We start from the raw sequence: 20,489 nt of genomic DNA, 5'->3' as shown, positions 1-20,489 counted from the left end.
AAGTTCCCACATTTTCACCGTACCCCTATACTCGATGTTGCTTTTAGAAAACAATAATTTTGTACATGTTGAAAACAAACTCGTACTGACCACAAATGACTATTTTAGGAGTCTGAGGATCCCTTATAGTATTAAGTCCGTCCTAAAGTCTAAATGTCAATATGGCCGGCAATAATAGGTCATTTTGTCACAATACGTCATGGGGACACTGTGTTTATGGTAAATGGGATGTATTTTGGGGACAAATATGCATCATTTTCAGTTTGCTTTGTTTCCAGAATGATTGGTTTCAACGATCTGTGTTTCGTGCTCCTGGTGTGTTGTGCTTCAATAGGTATGATGATATTTCAATACCCGGACACTGATGTGTGTACAAGAAAATTGTATCAAATAATGTCGATGTGGTACAATCCTAAGATGGATTAGGCGAACGAAGTGAATTGTTATTGCTAAGGTTTTCATTTGAGGACAGACGACCGCCTCCTTGGTCTAGTGGTAGCGGAAGATCGGGAGTTCGATCCCTGGCCGCGTGATACCAAAATACGTTAAAAATGGTACTTGTTGTTACCCTGCCTGGCATTCGGCATTAATCGGCTAAAACAAGGACTGGTCGGCTCGGAGTCAGTATACCGTGTCTGAGTGGGTTATTCATGTTAAACACGCGCATGCATGTCGCTCTAGAAGTGCAATAATCTTGAACGCGACTTTGAACCCCATTTCGATTCACCTAATTTGACGGCTGTTTCATGTACTTATACATATTTGTTATTATACAATTTCATGTACAAATATGTACATATGATGTCACTTACAGACACATCCAATTCGACGACGGCGGTTATCGATTCTTCGACGAGCTTGACAGGTAATTCGGAAACCGATGCCTTATCGGACTGGACAGCGACGCCAGTTATCGATTCCTCAAATATTCCGGTGGAGACTTCGGTTACCGATTCTTTATCTGATTGGACAACGACGCCGGTTATCGATTCCTCAATTATCCCGGTGGAGACTTCGGAAACCGATGCCTTATCGGACTGGACAGCGACGCCAGTTATCGATTCCTCAAATATTCCGGTGGAGACTTCGGTTACCGATTCTTTATCTGATTGGACAACAACGCCGGTTATCAATTCCTCAAATATTCCAGTGGAGACTTCGGTAACCGATTCTATATCTGATTGGACAACGACGCCGGTTATCGACTCTTCAACTATTCCGGTGGAGACATCGGTAACCGATTCTTTATCTGACTTGACAACGACGCCGGTTATCGATTCCTCAACTAGTCCGACAACAACATTGGTAACCGATTCCCCGTCTAGTTTGACAGCGTCGTCAGCAATCGATTCATCCTACAGTCCGACGCCAACATCGGTAACCGATTCCTCAACTACTATAACGGAAACAGCGACAACTCAGCGTAAGCTAAGATATATGAATAAATTAGACTTACTTATTTGATAAAAATATATATCAATAGTACGTTTTTAAGTTAATTTTTTTTTATAAAATATGCACGTAAAATATCACAAGACCACCAAATGATCTTGCTTGTGTTGCCAGTTCGACTGGTAAAACACATGCCAGATTATGTCCCCACAACTGAGTCGTACTGCGTATCGGGTGTGATGGTACTTGTTGTTACCCTGTCTGGCGCTCGACATTAAAACAAGGACTGGTCGGCTCAGAGTCAGTATGCTGTGTCTGAGTGCGGTATTCATGTTACACTGCGGCATGGTAGCTAAGTGAGCTAGAACTATAAATAGGCATCAGTCCGGACTAGTACAAGCAGCTACACACACAAACACACATACATGCTAAGTGCAATAATCTTGGACGCGACGTTGAACCCCATTTCACCTAACCTCACAGTGTTTATGGAATACTGTAAGGGACATTGTCGCGTTCTTGCGACACCTTTTGTATGCAAGCAAAATGACAATATGCAAAAACGTGACTTTTAACCTGGACCCTTGGGTATGACATGTCTAAGGGACGCAACTCTGACCAGCACGTGTCCCCACAACTTATAGATACGTATGGATGAGGCATATTCTTTCCATGGCATCAACATAATGAATTAGCGCTGATTATTAATGAAATATTCCGCTAGAAAGACAATGTGAAAAGTGAGAACAATCACATAATTTGCTCTCATTGTTGTAAAATAAACAATTTATATATTCTTCGTGTTTCAGCACCACCAACAACCCAGCCACCGTCCGACTCCTCCACCTCCAAACCGAATCTGGGTAAAGTTTTTACTAGAACGTTTGTGATGAATATGACATACTGTCCCCTTCGTCTCGCCCCCGTCCTGCTCTAACTCATACCCTGCTCTATTTCTTTTGTAGACGAGGCATTGTTTAAATTAGATTTGAAAATAGAAGTGAACGGGAATTTTATCCCAGACCTGACGAACAACACATCGCCAGAGTATGAAACGTGGAAACAGGAGCTTATAACTAAGGTAACGGTCTTCAAGAAATGTCAATCCTAAAATATAGCATTTTAATATGTTCGTATCCCAATAAACATTGAGTTTCCTATTTATTCAGTGAATGTTTATTACCACTGTTAAAATACTGTACATATATCTGCAATATGGGAACCTGTTAACCCTGAACATATGACGTCTGAAGACATTGAAAAAATTTCTGGTCCGTGTTTTCAATTACAACGTCGGGGCATAGGTTTTCGGAAGTTATACGTTTTCGGAAGGCCGTAGAGGAGGTGTGGCGTCACACATTTTAAACACTCAGATGATGGCCAGTTTTTAAGATAAAACCGTCTTTTACATGAGTGAGATGTTTTACAGTTGTTCTTGTGATTAGTCAGAAAACTGAGACTGTTTCTTAAGCGTCCGAAAACCAATAATACGGAGATATATGATATGTACAAGGCGGCGCATATATACAGACGAATACATGGCGAATTTCTTTTGCTTTTGAGAAAATAATATGGCAATAATTCCTAACTATACGCAATATTAAAATGATACCTTGTGGGATAAGCAATTTCCGGGTTAACGAATGACGGGCATGAGTTAATGTTTCTATGGATATATATTGACGTTACCAACAAGATAATACAAAGGGCATGGTCTCGGGAATAACCAGTTTTTCTTTCCAACGTCTTTAACGTACATGCAAACGATCATGCTTTGGAGTTTCAAATGGAGCGAAATACGTTCCTGTCAGGTGTGTGGTCTAACATTGGTATGGAGTGTACAGCGCTCTGTGGTAGATGAGGTATAAATTGGGTATCTGATGGTTATAATTACTGAGCAGGAATGGTACCCAGACAAGATCTCTTTGCGGCTTGGTTGACTTGGTATGTTATTATACCACAACGTCATCATACACAGACGACGTGGAATTTTGCTCAAAGTATCGTTCAAAAGGATTGTCTTGTCCAGACACGATTATTTACCTCACTAATCCGAACTTGCTTAGTCCAGAAGCTTCACCTCCGGCGATTAACGATGGCAAATGTTTACATATATACCAAGCGATATTGCCACGGTTCGTTAATCCGGGAATATTTGTCAATCATTGGTCCAGATTATTTACAGAATGCCGTCATGTTACTGAAATATTCTTGAATACGGCATTAAGCCAAAAACAAACAAACGAACAAATGTATCTCCTGCTTGTAGTTGACACCGGTGTACAGCAACATCCCTGGGTTCTTGTACGTGGAAATCACTGGCTTCTCGTAAGTATATCTTATTTCTCACTCCGGCAAGTCGACATCTATGCGGTCAAGAAAAAGTCTTGAAATTATCGTCAGCACCCACAGCCTCCCCAAACTTACGAATTCTCAAACATTTGTTTATAATTTTGTGTTCTTACATTTCTTGAACACTGTCTCACAAACTTTAACGTTTGAAATTCTAAAGCCATGAATAGTGTATGGGAATATATGCTTACCTTTTAGCGAACACCTGGTATCATGGCTATTTCATCGTGTTACATAGGCTACTGTCGCTTTTATTAAAAAAACTGACCATTTGATATTTAGATTTTGATGAATTGTTACTGAAAATTGGAAAACAATAATTTTGCCACAGGTTTTAAAACAAAAATGCACAATGAGAAAATATGAGATTGAGTTAACTCGGATGCACCTAGAGAGAGAGGGTGGGAAAGAGAGAATAGGAGATAGAGTAAGTGAGTATGGTTTTACGCCGCTTTTAGCAATATTCCAGCAATATCACGGCGGGGGGACACCAGAAATGGGCTTCACACATTGTACTCATGTCGGGAATCGAACCCGGGTCTTCGGCGTGACGAGCGAACCACTAGGCTACCCGATCGTCCCCGAATAGGAGATAGAGGGTGACAGAGGGGGGGGAGAGAGAGAGACACACACAGAGGGAGAGGCAGAGAGAGGGAGTGAGAGAGAGGAAGGAGAGAGGGATAGATTGGAAGAGAGAAAGATAGAGGGTGGGGAGGGAAGGATGGAGAGTGGGAGGGAGAGAGAGGGGGGAGAGATGGGCAGAGAGTGAGGGGGGATAGAGAGGAAGTTAGAGGAGGAGAGAGAGATAGGGAGAGAGACACAGAGAGAGAGAGAGGGGGGACAGATCTTGATATGTCTTCACATTGTACAGTGTCCTCGTAAAGTATACAGTTGTGCAGTATATGTTTGGTACTGGTTATGCGTTTCCATTTTAGGAGTAAACATGTGCCAAATACCCTTCTTTATGTATAAGTTGCGGACCAAACATATATCTGAATCCTCTGTGTATGTGGGATGCATTTATTTAGATAATAACTAAGGAATTACGAAGATGTAATGATCACCCGCCGTTTGTTACATCAGGCCAAGCTGAAGGCAGTTGTTTAAGTAATGGTTTAACCCCATTTGAGTGAGTGAGTAAGTGAGTTTGATTTTACGCCGCTTTTAGCAATATTCAGGCAATATCACGGCGGGGGACACCAGAAATGGGCTTCACACATTGTACCCATGTCGGGAATCGAACCCGGGTCTTCGGCGTGACGAGCGAACGCTTTAACCACTAGGCTACCCGACCGCCCCAAATCCCATTTGAAAATAAAAAGGGTCCCTCATTTCGATCAAAGGTGGGTCCTTGATTAACACAGTCATTAGAAAGTTTATCTATGTCAAATTCGAAAACAATAATTGATATTGATCACTAAACCTAATTCAGACTGTGTAAAATATGTTCTGCGTCAATGTTCTGTGGTTCGTGTGAAACAAATATGGCATTCATACTTTCAGAAATGGTTCAGTTATTGGCGAGTACCAAGTCAACATCCGGGCAAATGTACCGGCCGATGACGTGCAGGATGCTTTCAATGGAACCTTCTTAACCGAGATGAACAACTTAAATATTCTTACCTTTCCCGTGGAACCATTTACCGATTCTAACGATCTCTCACAAAGTAAGTCCCATCTTTTTATTTGGATGACCTCTGAAGTAACAATTAATAAAATGAAACTTCTTCAGATTGTGAATCAAATCGTCCAAGCGTTTGGGGTGTTTCTGTCACACGAAAAGTGATTGAATCATACGGACCTACACTCGTAGTGTAGGTAAATACTTACATCGGGAAAGGCTACACGTAGTCTTGTTATTAATGCGTGAGTGAGCTCGTCTTCCAAAAGGTCCGGGGTCGATTCTCCCCTCCTGAGTACAATGTGTGATTCTCATTTCTTGGGTCCCCCATCTGATATATATATATCTACACACACACATACACGCACGCACGCACGCACGCACGCACGCACGCACGCACGCACGCGCGCACGCACGCACGCACGCACACACTTCCAACAAAAGTGTTCGCAAAGAAATGTGACAATAGAGATATTCTATGACTGTTTAAGTAATGAGGTTTCAGGTGTGAGTCTTTAGGTTAAATTGAAAGATGAATCTCCGGCAGCCACCAATTATTAAAAAAGGTGCATAAGGTCGGAACGACCACTGAAGTTAACAAGCATGTCGAACACGAGACTTACATTTGGATAGTCCTGGCAAATAATAACGTTAGGAAACTCATAATTTAGGAAGTTATCATATCATTTGAAAATGTCTAAAAATATTTCTAGAACTATTTAAAACTTTCATAGAAACTATGACATTTCCAGTTGGCCAAAACGGGTCTTTATCATATATCGTCCTTTCACTACTGTTACTGGGGTTGAAATAGGCCTGGGAATGCCGTTCTCTCTCAAATGCCTCGGAATATCGTCTAAAAAAACCTCTATTGCACCCCGCTTATATCAACCTGTAGAATGACCTATATAATATTTATTATTGCGCCATATCACATAATCTTGACATTATTCCTAACACTTAGGGGATCGTGATCTCCCGATTTATCCGTGAGTATGCCTATTGCTGTTGTTGTTGTTGTTGTTGTTGGTAGTAGTAATAGTAGTAGTAGCAGTAGTAGTAGTAGTAGTAGTAGTAGTAGTAGTATCATCATCAAATCAATATCACCGTCTCCAATCAAAGCGTACCACTGATCAATATGAATTCACATGGGCTGCCTTTATTTATACATGTGGCTCTTGTTTCAGTTGGGGAAACTATTCGAGATAAATGCCAAGCGGTGGGAATATGCCTCAACGGTTTCACCTGTTCTGGGGGTACAAGTCAACAGGTCACGTGCCGGTCAACGTGCACAGGGGATGACTGTCTAAATGGACAGTGCCATGTAACTTCGGGCGGAGACCGTGTGTGCACGTAAGCAAACAATCATCCCTATCTATCCTTGTCCGTGAAGCAAAATATTACCATTTAGACATTTAGCAATATTACAGCAATATCACGACGGGGGACACCAGAAATGGGCTTAACATTGTAGCCATGTGGGGAATCAAACCCGGGTCTTCGGCGTGATGGGCGAATGCTTTTACCACTAGGCTACCCCACCGCCCCTTATAAAGGGAGTGACCGTTGGTGGGTCCACTGTGGCCCCCAAGGACCCGGAGAGCTGCAAAGAGTTGGACCAAGCTGTAATGTGTTAATCAATCTACGCAATTGGGATACGATGACGTGTATCAACCAAGTCAGTGAGCCTGACATCCCGGTCCCGTTTGTCAGGACATAATGCTTATCAAGAATACGACTACATATTGCCAGTTGCCATGTTGCCATGTTTTGTTTGTTTGTTTGTTGTTTAACGCCGCATTCAGAAATGTCCCAGCTATATGACGACGGTCTTTAAATAATCGAGTATGGACCAGACAATCCAGTGATCGATATCATGAGCATCGATCCACGCTATTGGAATATGATGACATGCATCAACCAAGTCGGCGAGTCTGACAACCCGATCTCGTTAGTCGGCATATTGACATGTACACAATTGTCATACCGTTACAAGATTGCGATGCCAAACAGTCAAACGATCACGTAATTGAAACCTGAGTATCTAAATTGAACATGTTTTTATTCTACACAAAAATCACTAATAAGTTAAAGATTCGTGTTTCCTCATTATACACGTGGGCCGTATATTTACAGGTGTGATATATCGGAGGATTTCATATACAGCGGTGATAATTGCGATATAAAGACGGAAAAACTGTCCATGGAGATAGGCGCCATCGCTGGCATGGCTGGCGGACTTGGAGGGGGGATAATCCTGCTGCTTGTCATTGCACTGGTGTTGGCTTGTTGTTCCATAAGAAAGAACAAGAACTCGAAAAAGTAGGAAGAAGCTTTCTCTTTGAAACAAACAACGCATTGTTCAACCATCATGTTGTTCTTGGTTGAGTGACAATGAGATATTTTCAAATCTGGATAAATTGTATCACACATGTCGCAAGAATAATCTTCTATAAACCATTGCATAATGTGCTACAAACCTTTACCCAATCCCAACCCACCCATCGCCCTCCATTCCGCTCTGTGAGTTCTTATTACTTACGCCGCTCAACACCGATCCACTCCACTCCACGCAATCACAACCCACCCACCCACCCACCAATCGCACTCCACTCCACTCCACTCCACTCCATGGGTTCTTATTCCTTACGCCGCTCAACACCCAACCACTCCACTCCACCCAATCCTTACCCACTCCGCTTCTCTCCAGTCCACCCTGTGGGTTCTTATTATTTACGCCGTTCAACACCAATCCACTCCATCCAATCACAACCCACCCACTCACTGCACTCCACTCCATCCATGGGTTCTTATTATTTACGCCGCTCAACACCGATCCACTCCACTCCACCCAATCCCTACCCACTCCGCTCCTCTCCACTCCACCCCGTGGGTTCTTATTACTTACGCCGCCCAACACCGATCCACTCCACTCCATCCAATCACAATCCACCCACTCACCGTACTCCACTCCACTCCACCAATGGGTTCTTATTATTTACGCCGCTCAACACTGATCCACTCCACCCAATCCCTACCCGCTCCGCTCCTCTCCTCTCCACTCCGCCCTATGGGTTATTGTTACTTACGCCGCTCAACACCGATCCACTCCACTCCATCCAATCCCTACCAACTCCACTCCGCTCCATGGGTTATTATTACTTACGCCGATCAACACCGATCCACTCCACTCCGCCCCACCCAATCCCACTCCTCTCCGCTCCGCAGAGTTGAAGATAACGCTCATAAAATCTCGACCATATAAGTGTGTTAAAATCAGTCGTCAATTTATTTTCAATAAACATTTGTTTTTCATTTCAACAAAATAGCCACACATCCGTTACAGTTTGGATGTATCGACATCTTCACAAAAGCTGACATTACAAATACAAACTAATACTAAAATGCGACCTGAATATGAATAGAAGAGTTGCTCATCGAGCTTGGTTCTGAATTTCTTCCCAGATACCACAGTGAGGATGAGACCCAGCTGACTGAGTTTGAGGAGGATGTGGGGGGCACGGGGAAGCTGAACCCTGCCGCCGACACGAGAGATGAATACGGCTACAAGGACGCAGTTGGTGAGGACCGGAGCTATCAGTCCGTAAGTAACAACCTTGCGATAACGATATATACTTTGTTTGTTTTTTGTTTGTTTGTTTCTTGTTTAACGCCTCACTCAGCAATAGTCCAGCTATATGACGGCGGTCTGTAAATAATCGTGTCTGGACCAGATAATTCAGTGATTGATATCATGAGCATCGATCCACGCAATTGGGATCGATGACATGCATCAACCAAGTCAGCGAACCTGACCACCCGATCCCCTTAGTCGCCTTTCACGACAAGCATAATCGCCTTCTACGGCAAGCATGGGTTGTTGAAGACCTATTCTACCCCGGATCTTCATGGGTCCGATATATACTTCTCAAAAGAAGTTACCGAACTTCCGATTTTTTTCATATGAATGGTTAATCTGCCATGACACGACTAAAGTCATATAAAACAATCGGGAGTTCTTTAACTTATTTTGAGCAGTACAGAATATTTGACATGAACAGTTAGATCACGGGAAGATCCGGGAGAAGAGCCTTAACTTACGCAGGCCAAAGACATGTACTCTACCAACGGAAATGATGCAATAAAAGATCACCACGGCGAATCTGGAATTCGAACCCACGACCAACGGATCCTGGCAAAACAAATTCCTTCACCACAGACGACAGGTCCATCCGTGCCGGCCAACATTGAGAAGCTACCTCGCCAGTTGTTTTATAGAGTCAATACTGTACTTTGAGACCAATGGACGTGAACTCAATCACAGATTACAGATGATCCGTTTTGTTGAACTATGAAACTAACTGACAAATTATCACGGGTTTCTGTTAATAACAGTGGCTGATGCAGCATGATGAACAAGAACATGGTTCCAAGGGACAAAGCAGAGCAGACGACTTCCGTCAGACCACTAATGGTGGGTACCGTGGCAGTGATAACAATGGCAATGAGAGTCGAGAGCGGGACCAGATGGAACCTGCCGCCATATTTGGTATGTGTTCTTATTGCTAATTAATGACATCGGTGTCTATTTGAAATAAGTAAATGACTTCAATAATTATTGTAAATCATATAAGATACTGCGGGTGCATTCTCAAGTGTGAATTTTTAAACAGATACTGTTTTCGTTTTTCGCTGATAGAGTCAGGTAGCCTTCACACTCCCGCCCCAAATGTTTCCAACCATAGACGTTCTATTGGTTTCCGTGTTATTTCAGAGCAGCTTTTTTATCACCTCCTTATAATTGTTAACATAAATGCATAAAGTTTGTCATATAGGCAAAGGTTTATCTATAAGCCATTAACATAATTTCCATATCAAAAACATAAACTGATACTTGGCACATGATATGCGATAGTGACAATTAAACTAGGTTTCGACAGAAAACAGGCGCTACCTTCACTGTTATCATAGGAGCAGTGGTGTAATTTAACAAACATGTATGCCAGTTGTTTTACTGTCATTTGTTTATAGTAAACATGGTAAACGTATATTATACCAAAAGTATATAAATGTGGTTGTGATGATGCTATTTCATGACACAGAATACCTCGAACAAGATCGAATTAACAGTTTGATTCTGAATTTTTTTTGCCACCTTATTTTAACATCGAATTATATCATACTTCCCATCTCAAGGAATACGTTTCTTTCCCATTTCTTTCCCATAAACGTGGTTTCAGGTGTGGGCTGTAAACGACATAATTGAACTAACTTTATCAGAATATCTCAATACCACTCAAAGATCTGATGGTTCACTAGTTTAATGCTACCAGTATCTATGATATCACAAGCGGATAGGGATCTCGTCCCAGGACATCCACCATGTCCATAAAAAATTTCTTTGCAGTAATACGTGGTGGCAAAATTACTTTTTTCAGCAAATATTGGAACAAATTATTTTAAAAAACTACAAAACATCCGAAACCTTTAATATCAAATCGTCATACCCTAACTTATTATATATAACACGCCGACGCCAGAGTATAAGCAGTTTCGATTACATAACCACGAATATGTGTCTCTAAATATATTTACAGGTCACGCCCTGAAGCGGGGATCTTCTGGCCAGGCGATTGGTCACTACATGACCCCCGATGACTTTGCTCCAGATTACGACAGCGATGACGGACAGTTTGATGATGAGGACACACATAATACTACTCGGTAAAGGCACAAAACGATTCAGGATTGACTACATTTTGTCGGTTCATTGAGGTGTGAATAGAAGAACTGTATGAATCTGCGTGTCAAGGGGCTATCATTTCTTCGTTCATTCGATAAGCAAAACTTCAGGATAAATATTCACAAAGTTTGGTCTCGGATATTACCGGATCAAGATAAAGTGAAATTGCATATCATTACCATGGTAATGCTCAACAACACAATCCCCACACGGGAACAATTTTTGCTGCTAATGTCTATTAATTTTCAATTTAGATCAATCATGGCTATGAACTATACGACATTGTTTACACAAAACAGAAACTTGAGCTTGATTTCAAACTTTGTCAAACAGTATAGGGCACAATTTAATTCAGTTTGAAAAATGGCGATTTTTCAAAGGTTAGATGTTGCAATGCACTCCAAATAGTTGATATCAGACATTTATCGAATATGTACACCGCCATTCTCATATGCGGTTTTCTTTTGCAAAAAAAATCCAAACACGTTATTTGTCAAAGGTGTGCACATTGAATAAAGGAAACGTATGTATAGTCAATCAATTTACCTTAAATGTTACGAACTCTCAGTAAACAATTGGAGTGAGTGAGTGAGTTGTGTTTAACGCCGCTTTTAACAGTATTCCAGTTACATCGCGGCGTGTCAGCTTAATGTGGGAGGAAAGCCCGAAGTGATGCAGGTCTCAGACGTTTACCAGTTCGGTGAAACCCACGAGCACGGGTTTGGTGCTGACAAACCTAGAAACATAATCGGGGCGAACCGGGATTCGAACCCACAATCATAGGTTTCTGGCGTGCCCAAGGAACGCAACTCTGCACAGCGAATCGCGGCGCCTTAAACGACTGGGCCACCCGTGCCCCCGTAAACAATTGGAATATGTCTGAATAATTATAACATATCGTATATTGGGGTCATAGTTAAAGTCCATCCCTGTTTTGTATACTCTAGGGATGTGGAGAGCGATCGCCCTTTGACCCGTTTACCCCCTGGTCAGTCCAAGCCACGCCCGTTCAAGGACGACTACAGACAGGAAGGTCACCACGCCGGGAATCAACCAATGAAATCCCAGCAACGCACGTTCAAGGACGACTACAGACAGGAAGGCCACGCGGATAAACAGCAAATGCAACCCCAAAAACGTTTGCTGAGCCAGAATTACAAACAAGGACAGCCTGTATACAATCACATTGAAACGGATGAGACGGTGAGAGAGATGCTCATAAATTGTGTGCAACCCACAATCATTAAGTTGCAATGATTCCGTTGCATTTGATTGGCTAACCAAACAAAATCTTTTGCGTTTATGTTTCCATAAACCGAAAAAATAGGCCACCCCCATTATTGGACTACTATTTCCTGATTGGCTGATAATGGAATGGGCGGGACTTGTGTGGTATTATTGCGCTAAACGATGTCACTGGTATCGTTTTGTCGTCCATAGTATCTAATTACGTATCACGTTGTCACACACCACTTTGGTAGCTGTTTACAAAGCCTCCAGCTGCAGAAACAAGTTGATCCGAGAATCAAAATTAACTTTCAAATCAGCATAAAATGGCAAAATTTGTCTACATTTGTTAAACTAGGGAGATTTCTGATTGGCTTATATTTTAGTCCAATACAATCGGGGCCGTGCCATGGCATTGTAATGCAATGAAGTAACTGATAACGATGACTTTCTGTTTTAGCTATCTGATAACAATAATTGTCTGTTTTAGCTAACTGGTAACGATAAATTGTTTTAGCTTACTGAGAACGATAACTGTTTTAGCTAACTGATGACGATAACTATTTTAGCTAATTGACTACAACTGTTTTGGCTAACTGATATAGTTAACCGTTTTAACTGATAACGAGAACTATCTGTTTTAGCTAACTGATACCGAGAACTATCTGTTTCGGCTAACTGATAACAATAACTGTCTGTTTAAGCTAACTAATAACAATAACTGTATGTTTAGCTAAACTTCATTGACTTACGATGTATTTTCTGTTACAGTACGCGATCAGAAGACCATCATTCCACTAACCCTAAAATACACCAACGGTAAGAAAAGGGGAAATCGTTTGTGCTGTGACCTATCGATTAAAATAACAATTTATAAATCCGTCACATCAGTATCTTCTTCTTCATGAAGATAACAAGTTCATGTTTCCAGAATAATCAACTCATCTTTACATGTTTACAGAACACACAGTTCCCGAGGACCATTTCACGGTACAGACATCTGGTTTCCACTGTTACCCGCACAATGGCATACCAACATAAGTTTAGAGGGAAACTCCCTGGTTTGCCACATCCCTGGCAGTTTGTGACGGGACTGTTAGACGACTGCTGCTCACTCTTTGTTGTAGCTCTGCTAACTGGTATTATTGTCCATGTACATAAGTGCAGTATTTTCATAACTGACGAGCACAAAACCTCCAGTGAAAGTATTATAAAACAAGCAAAAATCATGCATAGCTCTTAATCACTATCACGATAAAACTGCATCACATTTTGTGATATTCCGATTAATGTATCTATATGTCAGTAAAAGTACAAGAAAACTGCACCACATTGTTGAAATTCCGAATAACATGTCTAATACCCAGTCCATTGTAATAAAACTGCATCACATATAGTTCGCATATCTACATAATGTAATATACTGAACCGCAAAAGAAACGTCACCCAAAGTAACATTGCATGAAAAGTTGTCATTTAAATATTTGGGTACTTTTTGTCAAACTTTCTAAAATTTAACATTACCTTGTCCGGAAAAATGAAATTTGATTGTGAAAAAACAAAGAAGATGACAATAAAACCGATCGCCCAAACGCATCACGGCAACGGCCATGGTAACCCGATGCATGTGAGTTCCGTGCAAATTGAAATGCACATGCGTTCCCCAATCTCTTGCCCTATAAAAATCCACCCAGATCGGATAACATTCATTCGTTATTGAATTGCTACCACATGACAATATTGACAAGAAATCAGCGACACCAAGCCCGACTGCGAGCTGGACAAACCGCCCGACAAGTAGCCAATGCATTTCAAGTCCACGAAAGGACCATATACAGGCTCCAGCAACGGTACCAGACCACCAACACTATAGATGACCGACCACGTAGAGGAAGACCAAGGGTCACCACCCGACGTCAGGATCGTCAGATTGTGCAACAGCATCTTCAAGATCGCTTTGTTACTGCTTTGGAAACTGCTCGACAGACCATTGGGACTCACCAGCGACACATTAATGCGGACACCGTGCGTAGATGATTGACGAGCAGACACCTCCACTGTCACAGGCCACACCGAGGACCCATTCTGACACCACGTCATCGCCGGGACCGTCTTCAGTGGGCAACACAGCACCAGCATTTGCGCCACCAGCAGTGGAGAAGAGTCCTCTTCTCATACGAGAGCCGTTACTGTATCTCAACAGCAGATGGCAGAGGGGGAGTCTGGCGACGCCGTGGGAAACGTTATTTGGATGCTTGTGTTGTTGAGAGTGACTCGTGGGGTGGTCCGCATGATAACGCCCGTGCCCACACTGCGAGAGCAACAAGAGACTTCATCCAGCAGAATGGTATCAGAACCATGCAATGGCCTGCCCTCAGTTCCGATTTAAATCCCATTGAGCACCTGTTCCTCGGAGTGTGGGCTCAAGTGCCTATGGCCTTCATCAACAGCCTCATCCATTCCATGTATCGACGTTGCACGGCAGTCATCAATGCACATGGCGGACACACGAGATACTGACTTGTGATGCCATTTTCTCAGAGACTATTGTTGTGTTTCACTTTAAAAACATTTGACACTTTAATTTCAACCTCGATGATCAGTTTTGACAAGTTTCGTCGTTTTAATATGTCTCAAAGTATGTTTACAGTGTTTGGACAAATAAGGTTTCTCATCTAGCTATCCATGGTGACGTTTCTTTTGCGGTTCAGTATATATCTCGGTTATGGTATAAAGAGGTTTCTTTTTGACGTGAAAAGTACCACATTTCCATATTCGCCCTGGGGCGTTCTTGGTACACTGCTACCTATGTCGTACATAGAACATATCTTGAGCACATCTTTGAAAGACTGTGTCACATATGCTTGGTATGAATTATTGCTTCTCGTGTCATGCAAAGTTCATAGCTAGATCTCCTCTTTGAAGGACTGCTTCATACGTATATATACTCAGTAAATATCTACAGCTCATCCTTGAATTATTGCTTCAGTTATCATGCATATTAAACATATCCAGACCTCTTCTTTGAAGGACTGCTTCATATGTATATATTCTCAGTAAATATCTACAGCTCATCTTTGAATTACTGCTTCATTTAGCATGCATATTATACATACCAAGATCTTATCTTCGAAAGACATCACATCTCATACAACTCTATCTTTCTAAGCACTGTAACATTGTGCAAATGAAGTCTTGATATACATTGTTCATCATCCTAAAAGGACACATTTATTGATTTTATCAATGATGTAATTTGATTCTGCAATAAATATGAAAAGCTGACGAGTTGTTAAAATTATAGAAATCACATTTTCCCTCTGAGGTCATCCTGCGGTTCATCCTTCAACTCAATCGGATTCCGCAAGGGTCCGCTGTGGCTGTTTGACCTTGTCACTCTCCCAGAACAGCCGTACATTGTCTCAACGTAACCCACAACATAATCATACAGAAACTGTCACTCCATCTGCAACTACCAACCAAACAGTTTCAGAATCTGACGTACCATGCGTCGTCTATCGTGCTAATCGACTGTGTAATGATTCGCCTTCAATACAAACCCATTTTGAGCAATATGTGGTCAATCGTGTAAAAGATGTTGGTTGGTGTCTCCTTAGACAAGTGTCTTTGTTCGATATGTGTGACTGTCAACCGTCTAGCGTCAGCCTGGGTTGTGTAATCCACAGATACAATTGGATTAAATTGACCCGGGTAATAAAAACGTAACGCTATAAGCATACCGACTGGAGTGGAGTTTGGCTCTACATAGATGTAGTCATTGTTTACACTGATTAAGATCGTCCTTACAGGCTGATTTGGGGGGTTGTGTCGCTGCTTTATATATCGTCGGTTCATAAGACATCATGTTTATCGCGATTACGTGTAGCATCACACATACATTGTAAATACTCAGATGATAGCTTATTTTTAAAGAGAAAGTTGTCTTTTAGAATTGAATGACATGTTTTACAGTTGTTCATTTGATAAGAGAGAAAACTATGAATGTTTCTTAAGCGTCCGAAAACCCATAACACGGGGATAAAGAGTTCTTTTGAGATTGATATCCTTTCCAAGAACTGTATACCTGTGGCCAATGGAGATTAGGCAGCTGTTCTGTGGTGATAGTTGTCAGATCAGCATCCTTTACCCAGCACCAAATGCTTTGCTTGACTGCTGAGCATGGCCAGACCGATATGTCTTAAGTAAATAATTCGTATATGCTCTGTATAACTAATGTTTCAGACCCAAGCACACAGCTTCCCGGAATATATTCCCAGGGTCGGAGCAGACAATGTAGAAGTGGTTGACAATGATGAGGGGACCCGCGCTAATCATCAGATCTAGTGTGTACGAGGGGGTATTAAATGCTTTTGAGCCTAGCATACATAGAGGTTAAACAATTGTCGTAAGCTTTAATTATTTTTTCACAGTTCAATTTGCAGTTCAATACACTTGTTCCTTTTCTTCTGGTTTTGCCCTGTTTTGCAGAAGGTTAAATCCATCCATCCATCCACAACAACAACCAATGTTGTTGTTGTTAAATCTCTGACTACCAAAGTGTTTTTGTTTCAAATTTGAAAACAGGTGGTAGTCACTAGGAGTTAGATCTGGTGAATGAAGTGGATGGGGTAAAAGCTTGTATCCACATTCCCGTACAGCAGCCATTGCAAAATGACTGGTGTGAACTGGAGAATTGTCCTTAGAACCCCACGTCGAAGTTGTCCGCGATTCTGATAAGACTCGCGCAAGCTGTCAATAAGTTGGCATAACTTTCACGATTCGTGGTTGTTCCCCGAAGTAAATGTGCAGTATGTCTTTGCTGTCCCAAACGAAAGTGGTCATCACTTTGTTAGTTGGTCTGGTTGCTTTAAACTTCTTAGGGAGACCCGAAGTGAATCCATTCTATGTGTTCTCGGGATCAGAGTGATGGATCCATGTGCCATTTCCCGTCACGAGCCAAAAACGAAAATCTTCTGGGTTACGATTATATCTGGTTCACAGGGTTGGAGGTGAGGACCTGCGTGGCCTGATAGTATTCTAGGAACCCATGGGACACAAACTTGTAGATGTTCATGGAGGCTTGATTCTATTAACCAATACGCGAAGCCTGTAGTCTTCCCTGACTTATAAATAAATGTGCCTTTAGTTACGTACCAGGTTGTGGACGGCATCAATGTTTTCTTTTGTGGTACTGATGGTGGGTTGACAAGAGTGGGACTGGTATTCTTAACTACCTCCCACGTTGAGGTTCTTCCACCAAACGTTTAACTGAGGCATAGGATAGGGCACCCTCCCAATATACAGTATGCAGCCGTTCATCAATAATATTTTGTCCTTGACCCACTAGGGTAAATGATTTATAGACTGTGGGCAGTTTTCTCCATTTCAATGCTTATGAGTAGGGAACCTCTGAGTCGGGAGTCATTATCAGCAAGTCACTGGACTGAAGCACGCCAAATTGTGAAAGGAGACTACTCAACAAACAGTGGCAACACTAATATGCGTCACACGTGAGCAGAACAATCTAGATATGCCAGACTCAAAACTTCGGATGACTGTTTCCATTGAATAAACATAATCCAAACAACCAGCTGAGGCATATTGTATTCGCGTAAATAAAATATGAGTATTATTACTTACAGATTAAAATATAAAATGCAGTAAATAAAATATGAGTATTATTACTTACAGATTAAAATATAAAATGCAGCAAAGAGGGGTTGAGTGATCCTGGCACAGCCAGGCTGGTTAGGCTTATCATCAGCTCAGGGCCCATGTCCCTTCTACACGCAGCCCAGACACTGAATGGGACTTCTCCCAGGAAGCGCTGCCAGAACATTTCCCCAACACTGCAGCCTTCTGCATTACCCAGATAGTCAGAAGGGCTGTATTCCTGGCGGTAGACCCGTGTACTCTGCCAAAGTCAGTCCACAAACTGGGAGATACCAAACCTAAGGCACCGAGAACAATGGGGAGTCGGGCAACTTTGTACTTGGGATGCAAGCGTGACATTTCCTGGATCTTGTCAATCAATAATATAAATGATTTCGTTGGATTTATCAAAAAGGACAAGATCTGGTTTGTTGGCCTTGATAGGTCTGTGGCTGTATACGACTATTCCAAAAGATTTTGTATTTATCATTTCCCATGACGCCCTCTACATATTCTGGGTCGTACCATGGATAGGGCGCTATGTCGAAACCACAAGCATGGCGAAGACGGTATTATTATTATGATTCATATTATTTGTATTATTATTCGGAAAGATGACAGCTCACGCTTGGAGGGCAAAAGCTGACACATCTATAGATATTGTCTGGGTGTTTGGGACAGTTGTTAGTATAATATGGTGTTCTTATACTCTATTCCAAGAGATGGTTCCAGAACAGTAAACATTTTTATTGTATTTTTACCATAACGAACCCAATTCATATCCGTCCAAAAGAAAAAATTAAATAAAGCTCTGATTCAAGTGATCTTTTGTTGTGTCTGATAAACTTGGACACTGAAATAAAATTATGCAAGGGTGGCATTGGTATTTCAATACCATTGTAATTAGGGGAAGCAGTAATCACATTTAATACAGTGTATATACCTGGCACTGAAAAAAGAAGCCATATAATACCAAACAAATTCCAACGAGCTGAGTGGCGTAACATTTTATATTTATTTTTCATATACAAATGACATAGTACAGAGCAGCAGAATCATACATTATAACAATGACGTGTTGTCCTACTGGAACTAAAGGTCTACAGCCCAAATATTCAAAGTATGGTCTAAACTTAGTTGTTATTCACAAAAATACTTTGTTGACAATTGCAATTTGTACTCTTCCTGAGATGTAGTTAGACAATAGAGTAGAGAGGTAATGTGCAACTGTAATTACTCAAAATGTTCTCCCAATTAAAGTGACCTAAGATATCACTCAAGTACAACACTGTCACTACTTAACATAATACATTTGAATGTCACGACACATTATTAATTGATTCAGTCCAAACATTCAAAATTCATAAGATAGTACATAGCATGCATTCTCTCTGGAAACTTGAAGAAGTTCTTTCATCTGGCAAATTGAATGATTGGGTTAAGCCTAAACAATAATTTAGAGTCACCTTTGGATCTGGACATTTACAACTTTGGTCAAGCCCATGAGCCCCTGAGAATCTTGATGGCAAACCCAACAATTTAAATGATGATGAATCTGGGTTTCTAATCTGAGACGGTAAATTCTGGCAGGAAAACAATGTTCATTAACCATATGTAAAGTCACTTTTTACTGATGTTCAAATGTACAGTTCCCAGTCCAGAAACTAAATACCAAGCTTCCTAATGTAGATTACTAAACCACGAATCACTTTATTCTGACTATAAATGGCATCAAATGACAATGCAGTAAGATTTGGTTGGCTGTATTTTGAGTAATTACAGATGGTATATTCTAAACTGCTATACCAGTAATGCAACATGGATGCTGTAAGCATAAGAATAAAGACAAATGTACATATTAATAGGTCACACCAAAGTCAGCCACTGTCAGTACTCAATAGTTCAAGTCTTAACATATATTTCCTGCCCGACTTGTAAGATAAATAACGTTTAAGACCATACCAACTCTCACATTAAGTTTAGTGTTTTACAGAATACATAAATATAACTCGACATAATGTCACTCAAGCAGCCCTAATACCCCTAATAATCAAACAAACTCACACCATAATGTTTACATAAATTACAATTCCTGCTTTTATTCAGAATTTGAGTTTAGAAAGTATGGCACATTAAAGACTAATTACATGTTATGTACATAATGTTTGTCATTTTATGCAGCAGTCATTCCAACTAGGACATATTAGCCTGTAAAAACTTAACTCTTGACGAGGCAAATCAATCCCATTTCAGTCACCTCTAATAAATCATTTTTTAACTGTTTGAAGTAAGATTTGTTAAATTAATCATTAACTGTTGCTGTTCTAACCATACATTTTGTAATTGCAAACGCTAATTTGAAATATCAGATATGGTAGAAAAGTGATCACTCAGATGACAAAAGAAATCCTCCTGATTGTACTTAACACAAAAACTTTCCGATGTGGTTACCGTTCTTTCTATCAGGCAACTGTACAGAGGAACAAAGGATGCAGGTCATAA

General features: G+C 41.1%; 1 protein-coding gene across 1 annotated transcript; it reads left to right on the top strand.

The window, feature by feature from the left end:
• The first annotated feature begins 279 nt into the window (after positions 1–279).
• On the top strand, positions 280–13,136 carry LOC139465606 (interphotoreceptor matrix proteoglycan 2-like). The gene is made up of 13 exons (XM_071247314.1): positions 280–334; positions 815–1,423; positions 2,202–2,255; positions 2,358–2,473; positions 3,662–3,720; positions 5,248–5,411; positions 6,553–6,718; positions 7,502–7,687; positions 8,831–8,969; positions 9,761–9,914; positions 10,963–11,089; positions 12,056–12,311; positions 13,107–13,136. The coding sequence occupies exons 1-13, from the start codon at positions 280–282 to the stop codon at positions 13,134–13,136; spliced, it is 2,115 nt and encodes a 704-aa protein (XP_071103415.1).
• The last annotated feature ends 7,353 nt before the right edge of the window (positions 13,137–20,489 follow it).

The sequence above is a fragment of the Haliotis cracherodii genome, unplaced genomic scaffold (assembly GCF_022045235.1).
Source record: "Haliotis cracherodii isolate W230 unplaced genomic scaffold, xgHalCrac1.p SCAF_18, whole genome shotgun sequence".
NCBI lineage: Eukaryota > Metazoa > Mollusca > Gastropoda > Lepetellida > Haliotidae > Haliotis > Haliotis cracherodii.
This window is presented reverse-complemented; position numbering and strand designations above follow the sequence as displayed.